The sequence below is a fragment of the Sinocyclocheilus anshuiensis genome, unplaced genomic scaffold (assembly GCF_001515605.1).
Source record: "Sinocyclocheilus anshuiensis isolate Anshui unplaced genomic scaffold, SAMN03320099.WGS_v1.1 scaffold47, whole genome shotgun sequence".
Taxonomy (NCBI): domain Eukaryota; kingdom Metazoa; phylum Chordata; class Actinopteri; order Cypriniformes; family Cyprinidae; genus Sinocyclocheilus; species Sinocyclocheilus anshuiensis.
Window position 1 is genome coordinate 222,439 of NW_015551047.1, and position 11,507 is coordinate 233,945.

Below are 11,507 nucleotides of genomic sequence, written 5' to 3' on the forward strand. Positions count from 1 at the left end.
TTATGAGAGAATATTTAAAATATCTTCATTTGTGTTTCAATGTTGAACAAATGTCTTATAAGTGAGGAACGACATGAGGGTGAGTAAATGATAACAACTTTTCTATTTTTGAGTGAACTATCCCTTTAATAAGTCCAGTGTTGTCATTCTTTGACAAACTTCACAATTCACTTCAAAGCCAAGCAAGCATGGCCTATAATATCAGGATTTGTATAATCATCAAAATTAGTTCCTGGGGTGATTGTTGATCATGATGTATGAAACAAAATAAAAATTGCAACAATATTTGAAGAGTTCAGATGCAAAAGCCTCTAAGTGCCATCTAAAATTTTCTTCTAAAATGAGCATTAGACTACGAAAAACATATGACTACGACATATGTGCTCGCTCAGAAACTTTGGCCAGATTTAGCTACTTCTACCAGCTTCTCATAGAGTACGATACAAATAGACAAACGTGTCTTATAACAGAAAAACTGAACCTTATAACACCATTATGATGATACGGTGGTAAAGTTAGTTTGATGTTTGACATTCATTAGACATTCGGGTTTTTTGCCAATTAAACTCTTTGCAGCTTTTATGTTTTGAGCCCAAACTAACTCAGATAGACATAAACATATGCCCTTTATGTTGCACAAGGCTTAATTTCTAGGAATTAAAACAAAAAAAAAAATTAACATTTAAATTAATTAAACAATTTAACTACGTGACATTATAATATAAAACCAATACTAACATGTTCGGGAAAACATACCTGTTATCGCATAAAGCTCCGTTTTTGGAATTACAATTTTATGTTTTTTTATAGTAATTTTACAACTTTTAATGTATGCAATAATATAAATCCATTAAACGACAACACCTGCTGAAACCATATTTGTTCATATGTTTTATATACTGTGCCCACTTATAAATTAATTAAACTCTGACACCGTTTGAGATAAAGGTATCAAAACAACTGCAATGTTTCCTGCACTGCGACGCAACGACACAGGCGCGCGTTGAATCTTGACGTCGCAACCCAGTGGACAAATCAACGAGGCTGTTTGCGCGTTTTACGCGACGCGGGGAAACTACTACGCGTTCATTATCAGCGAAGCTATCAAACTTAAAGCGCGGCTGATTGTCACCGCAAGTTCACAAGAGTCCAAACAATGTTCTTGCAGTGTAGAAGGCAATGATAGCGTCCTAGCGTTGTCGCGCCGCTCGCAGTGCAGACGGGCTGTTTGAAACAGCTGCTCTAGTGTGTTTCTGAAGAGCAAAGTAATGGAGCGGTGTAAAGAGACGCGTCTCGTAGTGTGTTTGCTGCTCTTTCTGACGCTCAGCGTGGATTTGGGATTCGCTTTCGGGCAGAATAAGGACACCGAGTTCACTTTCCTTTTACCTCCCGGAGCAACCGAGTGCTTTTTCCAAACAGCCACTAAGAACGGCAGCATGGAAGTGGAGTACCAGGTCAATAAAACATTTAAAGTATTTCAGTTATTTAATTTCAATGATTTAAAATGATAACCTATTTGAAATGACTCGAGAGGCCACACCAGTCAGCAAGTTTGAGAAGTAAACTGTCTAGTTGTTTGTGTTCTAACTTTTGCTTTATCATTTTTTAAATATTATTTATTAGTAAGATTCTTATTAACTACTGCATTACATTGCAGTTTTGCTTGACAATAATGACCAGGAAGTAGCAGGACATTTCCTTTCACAGGTGCATGTTTTGGTCAAAGTGCATTTATATGAATGACTGTACTTATCAAGTCACAAGTCTCCTGTGAGGATCACATACTAATATAACATGAACAGTGTGTGTATGGTTTGGTTTCATGTTTGTGGTTCTTCTCTACAGCTCTGGTGGGATGTTCAATATTATTGACATCAAAGTCAATTGAATACTAAGGAGTTAAGCAATCCTCATTCAGTCCTGTTTACTCACAGAAGCTACTGTCTTTTAGTTATTCGAGTCCAGCCCTGTGTTGTGACCTTTCTCTGAAGATTCACTGTACCACATGTCTGGGGTGTGTTTGTGGAGCCATCCCGCTTTACGTTAAAAACAGGCACAGCTGCAAGACAGCTGACCCGGCCCAAAGCTCATTCCATCTGCTGGAAGGATTACGGTTTCTCTAGTGCTACATGGTTACTGTTTGCCACACTTTATCTCTAGTAACGGCACACTGACTCCTCAGTGGGCTGCTTTATCAGTCTGTGGAAGATAGGAGACCTCTAATTTGAAATTTGAATTTATATATGTGTATTTTTGCCCTCATTGACTATCCTGTTGCACTCGGATGCATGTCACATTACAGAAATAAAATGTGGGTTGTGAATGCTGTTTCATTTATCAATCACCCTGCCATTAACCCATATTAACAGGTCATTGCAGGCTCAGGGCTGGACGTCGGCTTCACTCTGATCTCCCCAAACGGATACAGATTGGTCTCCGACTTCAGAAAATCAGATGGCATACACACGTAAGCTTCACATCCCATAGTGCACAAAGCTGAAACATTTACTCATAGTTTTGGACTGTCATAACCCACAGTATTTGCATGTCCTCTGCTGCAAAATTGCATGCCGTCTGCTGCTGCAGGGCTGACAGTGACCACAACTGAATTTACAGAAAACCGTTGCTGTTTACAGAATTGGTTGCTTTACCAGGTTGTCAAATGAAAAGTAAAGCGTTTAAAAGCATACTTAAAGGGTTAGTTCACTCAAAAATGTAAGTTCTGTTATTATTTACTCTGATGTCATTCCAAACCGGTTTGTATGGAAGCTTATTTCCATCACAGAATAAAACTATTAAAAAGGTCATTGCGACTTTTTATATCACAATTCTGACTTTGAAATGCGAGTTAAAAACTTGCACTTGGAATTTTGACTTTTTTTTCCCTCAGATTTCTCAGTGTACATCTCATAATTTTGACTTTTGAGTTCTCGCAATTTGTACTTTTTTTCTTGGAATTTTGCGTTTATAAACTAGGAATTTTGGCTTTCTCTAAATTCTGAGTTTAAAATGTTGTACGTTTGACTTTTTTCTCAGAATTCTGAGTTCACAATCTCGCAATTTTAACTTTTTTTTCCTGAATTCTGAATTCACATCGAATAATTTACACTTTTTTTTTGACAATTTTTTAATTATTTTTTTTCTCTGAATTTTGTATGTACATTTCACTCTTTTGACTGTTTCTCTGGATTCTGACTTTATATCTTGCAATTTTGACTTTTTTTCTCAGAAATTAGAGATGTAAAGTCAGAATTCCAAGGAAACAAGTCAAAATCGTTTTAATCCAGAAATAAGCTTCCACAGGTTTGACTATGAACATAAAAGATATTTTGAAAAATATTTGTTACCAGTTTAAGTGACCATTGACTTCTATTGTGTGGATTGTATTTTTTGATCTAATATTCCACAATATTACTCAAAGTCAAGACATGTGCATTATAGTAATCTTGCTTTGTGTGTGTTGGGGGTTTGCTGTCAGGGTGGACCCCACTGAGGAGGGCGACTACAGGATTTGCTTTGACAACAGCTTCAGCCATATTTCAGAGAAGATGGTGTACGTGGAGGTGATAGTGGATGGACCAGAGGAGGACGATGAGGACGATGAAGATTGGGCTGCTCTCGCTGAACCAGAGGACTCGCTGGAGTACAAACTGGAGGATATCAGGGTACACAAATCACATGGCACTTCATTCATCTGCCTATAGTTTACAGTTCTTAGTATTGTAGGATGTACATGTGGATCATGTGCATGATAAATATCAAATCAGTACTAAAACTCGGCAAGCACAGCTGCATTGTGAAAACATGCTTTAAGTTCTAAAAAGGTTCTGATACCATTTTCATCCCACATACAGTACATAAGATGACAGATATGCTTTTGTAGTAAACAAACCGTACATTATATTGGCACTATAAGGTTTCTTAACTCTGCAAGACCTGACATATGAAATAATAGTCAGCAAAATCAATTGTTTAACAGTAGGGAAAAAATGGAGTATTATTTAATATACCAAGCCTTTATGGCTCATATAATATGATGTAAGAGAATATGGAGCTCAAACTGAGCAACAATGTGTAATTTGGTCCAGTTGCTAATATTTATATGGCCAAAAAGATGAAATTCTGATAGCTTGTAATGTACATCAGTGAGAGCTGAGAACACCAAAAGAGACTACTAGGCCTAGTGCTTTAAACATGTACAGGTGCATCTCAATAAATTTGAATGTCATGGAAAAGTTCATTTATTTCAGTAATTCAACTCAAATTGTGAAACTCGTGTATTAAATAAATTCAATGCACACAGACTGAAGTAGTTTAAGTCTTTGGTTCTTTTAATTGTTATGATTTTGACTCACATTTAACAAAAACCCACCAATTCACTCTCTCAACAAATTAGAATACTTCATAAGACCAATAAAAAAAACATTTTTAGTGAATTGTTGGCCTTCTGGAAAGTATGTTAATTTACTGTACATGTACTCAATACTTGGTAGGGGCTCCTTTTGCTTTAATTACTGCCTCAATTCGGCATGGCATGGAGGTTTGTGGCTTACCCTCCTTGTGAAGGGTGTCAATGATTGTCTTCTGGACAACTGTCAGATCAGCAGTCTTCCCCATGATTGTGTAGCCCAGTGAACCAAACTGAGAGACCATTTTGAAGGCTCAGGAAACCTTTGCAGGTGTTTTGAGTTGATTAGCTGATTGGCATGTCACCATATTCTAATTTGTTGAGATAGTGAATCGGTGGGTTTTTGTTAAATGTGAGCCAAAATCATCACAATTAAAAGAACCAAAGACTTAAACTACTTAAGTCTGTGTGCATTGAATTTATTTAATACACGAGTTTCACAATTTGAGTTGAATTACTGAAATAAATGAACTTTTCCACGACATTCTAATTTATTGAGATGCACCTGTAATTTTATGATCAAATTGAGTTTTCCCCCAAAATTTTAACATGATTAAACTGGAAGCCAGTCCAGTGCGTGTTCATCTTGAAATATTACTAACAATATAAAAGTTATTCTCAAGTTCCCCTAATAAAAAATTAGCAAATATGATCACAACCTGAAAGTGGATGATTTTACACTAAAAGGCCTTTTACTTGCTAACAAGTATAAGCTATCAGTCAGACAACAGAAGGCATGTAGTAGATTGTGTACTACAGGTTTTTCAGGTTTCAGGTTATGTTTTGATCATTTTGATAATTTGCATACCAAATATTTTACAGTAGGGTTAAAGTTGAAGAACAGCTGCCAGTATTTTCACGTTATTTCCAGAACATTTTTGAAATGGTTGAATGCAGTTAAGAAAATTATTTGCAGATAAAATTTTCCTTAAAGCTCTAGTTTTGGCACTGATCATCTGCAACCAAAATGCAATGTTTCCTAATGTTTTGTGGGAAGCTATAGCTTCGCTCATGTTTTCTCTCACCGCACAGGACACAATGGACGCTGTGCACAAGAACCTGGAGCGAAGCCGTCAGCTACAGACGACGTTGCGGGCGTTCGAGGCTCGTGACCGTTACCTGCTGGAGGATAACCTGTGGCGGGTTTCCTTCTGGTCCAGTGTCAGTCTGCTAGTCATGGTCAGCGTGGCCCTCACCCAGATCTACACATTACGCAGATTATTCAGTGACAAACACAGAGTTTGTACATAGCAGAGATGAACTGGAGAGGGACTATGCTGGACTAATGGATTCTGTAAATGAAGACATGTGGAAACTCTCAGGTCCAAAAAATATCCCTCTAGTTTCTGCTAGAATTGAAGTGTTTGGAGCTCTCAGTGAATCTGGCCATTGACCATTTCTCAGTGTTTTAATTATAAGAGTTTTCTGTAGAGTGCTAACACTGCTGGACACTAAATGTACTTGAAGTGCTGTAGAAACATTTGAATGTAATTTTGTACTTGACTTTTAAAACACTGGTTAAAATAATTTATAAGACTTTTGAAATAAATAACAGCGCGATTAACATTTCTTATGGATTTATACAGCAGGAAAATAAAAATCCAAGGGAACGTTTTGCTTTGAATGGTTTATTATACAGTACATTAGCATCTAATTTGGAACAAATGCAGCTTAGTCGTATGTGGCATAGCAAGTGCAAATGCAAAATGAATTTAAAACTCATCTGGGTTATTGATGTTACATTTCAAGTCAATTGCTAACTGCAATGAATTGAGTTATTACTGTACTGTGGGAATCAGAATCACATTGTTTCATAACAATACTTTCAAGATTGTTGCCATTAATCTATTTGTTTTCTAGATGTTAATCTGTAGGTTAGTGTTTCTTATATTCTTCCATCTCCCTGCAATAATATACAAATATTCTCATTAAACAACAAGCCTTGTAAAAATTATGTACAACCATATTCATTACAAACTACCTATAAATAAGAGTCCCGAGAGTTCAATGAAACAATTCACAAGGCAGGATGCTTAGTTAATGACTCAAATATTCATCTTACATTATTTATTCAGTAGACATTTGGCACTCAGGTCATCACTTGTAAATCAACTTTTGCAAGTTGGGTCACGTTCCTTGTCAAGCAATCTTATTCTGGTCCTGGAGCCACCCACTCCTATCAACTGCAAATGACATGTTTATCTCCCTGGATGCATTCAACTTTGCTTTTTTTATGGCCTTCTCTTGCTAACTTCCCTCCATCTTGTTGACTGATATATGCCATTGCTCGCAAGAGTGCTCACTACTGTTGGGAACTTTGCAATTGGTTGGAACATCCAAAGCTGTTGATCATTTGAATTTCTTAGAATCAATACAGTAAACTGTGTATCATGTTGGGGCGACAGCCTGTCCATATAAACTTTCCTCGGCCACTGTACGAAGTGGAACGCACTTCAAAATGGCAGCATGGATTCCCCTGAGAGGAAGTGCTTAGGAAAGTTTGCAAATGGGTGTCTAAAAGTCAAGTGGAACGTGCCTCCTGTAGTCCCCTGATGTATTTTTGTAGACCAAAACCTGGAAATAAGTTTGCATTTTACACCTTCTGGTTCCATCGTACTGAAGGTTTTTTTGAATGGGTTTTTGGTTGAAATAAGGTCTGTGGTGAACACAAGCTCATGTTCACACGTTTTATTCAACGCCTTAAAATACATAGGTAAATACATAAGTGGTTAAATGGGATTAAATGGTTAAATGGTTGTTGGGGACGTTAAATGTCATCACACCAACTCATCTATTCACTAGCATAATGGCAGTGATGCCTAAGTTTAGTTTTGTACATGTCGTGATTGTGATTAGGCTTTAACATTCAGTTGTGTTCATGTGTGATAAGTTTCATGATAAACCAAATGTGTAAGAATCCGCTTTTGTTGGTAACAGAGCTTATTTTCTGCAGTAATCCAAAAGCCAATGGAAAAATTCTATTTGTTTTTTGTCGAGGGAACCAGGGTGATGCAAACTTATGGGTTGGCCTACAAAAATACAGCAAGTCATCAATGCAGTACTCTATTTCTTCTATTCCTTTGTAAATATTTCAAAGTTTGGAAAAAAAAAAAGTTAATTATATTGTTTTTAATTTGCAAACTCAATGACTCCAAGTCAATAGTTTTACATTGTAACATTATTTCAGATTCATTCATCATTCACACAACATTCTAAGTTTGTAATGTTGCAATTCTGAGCTGGTTTGATTTGGTTCAACACTTTGAACATTTTTATTTATTTAATCTATGGAGAAACCTACTTCTAGAACCACGACTGCTTAAAAAAAAAAAAAAAAAAAGGTAGGTAAGCCCCTTTTCAGATCAAGATGAGAGTACAGTTCAAACAAGACTGAGTAATACCTAGAAGAATCTCATCTTTGGTCAATTTTTTTTAAATCGCATAGGAAAATTTAAGTTGACTTTTTTTCCAATCCAATTGATTGGTCCTTTGATATCCTATTGATATCCTTTGGAAACAGGTATCATGTCCTCATGGTGCAGTAGAGCAGCTGTATGGTGATCCTTCTCCACTGCACCCGATCAGCTTCACCACTGGTTCTCTGGCCGTCGTGGAGGCGGACGTCTGTTCAACAACCACAACCAAAAGCACAGATCAGCAGTGAGAATTTCATTTGCGTGCTGTACAGAGTGAAACATGTATGTTTACAGTAACTCAACAGGCTCTGATGAGCTATGAAATACTGAGGTTTTCATTCTGTGTGAATGTGGAGGTGGGTTGGGGGTAGATTAATATCTAAAAAGTTATGTACTATCCACTTATGTAGAAACAGCTGATTTTGACAGAAAAGCTGCTAAATATGAGCCTTGCATTACTCATCAGGTCACATGCTGATAATACAACAACACTCGTCATTAGTCAGATGTGGTCTTCCATGATGACATAGGATGCATTCTCTCTCTCTCTTTTTATACTTCCACTAAGGAAACGTGCTCATGAGTCATACCTAAAAGGTCAGCTTTACAGAGGAAGAAGAGGTAATGAAGCCACGTGGTTCTAAATTCTGTTCTTGAGACCCTCAACTCTGCAAATGTGATTCATCAGCTCATTACATGCTCATGCGCTCCATTCCGATCGACATTGCATCACAGTATCCATGATTTATTAATTAGTGCATGCTAAAAACATGACTTGTGCTATGACTTTGTGAAGGTTCCCTTTCAACATTTTCAGTTGAAAAGTGAGGGTAATGGGACTGTAACCTATACCAGCCTAGAAACAGTAACTAATGGATTACCTGTATTTAGCTTTTTGCTAACACTTACGCATATCACATAGGTGTCAATATGCAATAGAAATAACTCAAAAGTATGGACTTTCCTAGTAGGTGGGGAATCGTTTGGAACCTCACGATATGATTCCGTTAACGGCTCGATTCAAAACCATGAGTTTACGATGAACACAAACACATTTTTAATGGTATTGCGTGGATATATCACTGACTTAATAACCTTTGATTGACCAATGCGTTCACACTCGCTTAAAAAATGTGTTTGCTATGAACAAGAGCTGCAATTACGCCATGTCGTAATTACGGTAATTCTGAGATGAGAACACGTGACATTCTACTCTTGAGTTTTTCGTCGGACACGGAGGTAGCGCCAGTGGCAAGTAGTGATGGGAAGTTCGGTTCTTTTCCGCGAACCGGTTCTTTCGGACAGTTCGATTCAATAAACCGGTTGAAAAAAACGGTTCACCGGTTTTTTTACGCTCGACGTAATGACGTCATTGGCGATAACGTAATGGCGTTAAGTCTATCGCGGGCTTAACACATTCAAATATAAAGTCAGTAATCATAACATCAGTCAATTAAAACATCATTATAATCTGATACGTTTCTTACAATTTGGATTTTTGTATCTAAAGCATCAACACATATAGGGGAAAGTGGGGTGAGTTGTGCCAGTTTTTACTCAAAGTGACTTTAAAGTGAGGCCATGACAGTAATGCCTTTCACTTTAGAATGTACATATATTTCAGGATGTGGTGCATCCCTGAGAACAAAGGTCAGCACCTTTTCAGATCAAGATGAGAGTACAGTTCAAACAAGACTGAGTAATACCTAGAAGAATCTCATCTTTGGTCAATTTTTTTTAAATCGCATAGGAAAATTTAAGTTGACTTTTTTTCCAATCCAATTGATTGGTCCTTTGATATCCTATTGATATCCTTTGGAAACAGGTATCATGTCCTCATGGTGCAGTAGAGCAGCTGTATGGTGATCCTTCTCCACTGCACCCGATCAGCTTCACCACTGGTTCTCTGGCCGTCGTGGAGGCGGACGTCTGTTCAACAACCACAACCAAAAGCACAGATCAGCAGTGAGAATTTCATTTGCGTGCTGTACAGAGTGAAACATGTATGTTTACAGTAACTCAACAGGCTCTGATGAGCTATGAAATACTGAGGTTTTCATTCTGTGTGAATGTGGAGGTGGGTTGGGGGTAGATTAATATCTAAAAAGTTATGTACTATCCACTTATGTAGAAACAGCTGATTTTGACAGAAAAGCTGCTAAATATGAGCCTTGCATTACTCATCAGGTCACATGCTGATAATACAACAACACTCGTCATTAGTCAGATGTGGTCTTCCATGATGACATAGGATGCATTCTCTCTCTCTCTTTTTATACTTCCACTAAGGAAACGTGCTCATGAGTCATACCTAAAAGGTCAGCTTTACAGAGGAAGAAGAGGTAATGAAGCCACGTGGTTCTAAATTCTGTTCTTGAGACCCTCAACTCTGCAAATGTGATTCATCAGCTCATTACATGCTCATGCGCTCCATTCCGATCGACATTGCATCACAGTATCCATGATTTATTAATTAGTGCATGCTAAAAACATGACTTGTGCTATGACTTTGTGAAGGTTCCCTTTCAACATTTTCAGTTGAAAAGTGAGGGTAATGGGACTGTAACCTATACCAGCCTAGAAACAGTAACTAATGGATTACCTGTATTTAGCTTTTTGCTAACACTTACGCATATCACATAGGTGTCAATATGCAATAGAAATAACTCAAAAGTATGGACTTTCCTAGTAGGTGGGGAATCGTTTGGAACCTCACGATATGATTCCGTTAACGGCTCGATTCAAAACCATGAGTTTACGATGAACACAAACACATTTTTAATGGTATTGCGTGGATATATCACTGACTTAATAACCTTTGATTGACCAATGCGTTCACACTCGCTTAAAAAATGTGTTTGCTATGAACAAGAGCTGCAATTACGCCATGTCGTAATTACGGTAATTCTGAGATGAGAACACGTGACATTCTACTCTTGAGTTTTTCGTCGGACACGGAGGTAGCGCCAGTGGCAAGTAGTGATGGGAAGTTCGGTTCTTTTCCGCGAACCGGTTCTTTCGGACAGTTCGATTCAATAAACCGGTTGAAAAAAACGGTTCACCGGTTTTTTTACGCTCGACGTAATGACGTCATTGGCGATAACGTAATGGCGTTAAGTCTATCGCGGGCTTAACACATTCAAATATAAAGTCAGTAATCATAACATCAGTCAATTAAAACATCTCTTCACAGCAGTTCAGTCAGTGTACTGTTTGAGTAAATTAATATTGGTTATTGGTTTATTTCGACTCAGAGGGAGTGTCAGCCATGTTAAAAAAGTGAATAACTTAAGTAATTTGTGGATTAATGCTTACTGGAGACGCGAACCGTTTCAAATGATTCAGTCAGATTTGGTGAACTGGTTCAACCGGTTCACTAAGAAGAACCGGTTAAATCGAACGATTCGTTCGCGAACCGGACATCACTAGTGGCAAGTATAGGTCTCCGCAGGAAAGTAATGGGAGTTACCAGATCGGGGCGTTTTTAGACCATGTTTCCTGATTGGCTGACATCATAATGACGGTAGATTTAGGGGTGGGGTTAGGTAAGAAACACCCTGCAGTTTGAAAACACCCACAAATTTAGAAACGCCCACTTTTGCTCTGCAGAGACCTCAATCTCACCAGTGGCACCAATGAATCTGGCGTCGGTCAGGTGGTACAGCGTTCACATGGTCCAAACT

General features: G+C 37.9%; 1 protein-coding gene across 1 annotated transcript; it reads left to right on the forward strand.

Annotated features, from left to right (window-relative positions):
- The first annotated feature begins 987 nt into the window (after window positions 1-987).
- Window positions 988-7,395, forward strand: tmed1a (transmembrane p24 trafficking protein 1a). The gene is made up of 4 exons (XM_016451586.1): window positions 988-1,454; window positions 2,370-2,467; window positions 3,479-3,665; window positions 5,441-7,395. The coding sequence occupies exons 1-4, from the start codon at window positions 1,269-1,271 to the stop codon at window positions 5,657-5,659; spliced, it is 690 nt and encodes a 229-aa protein (XP_016307072.1). The 5' UTR covers window positions 988-1,268; the 3' UTR covers window positions 5,660-7,395.
- Window positions 7,396-11,507: the final 4,112 nt, after the last annotated feature.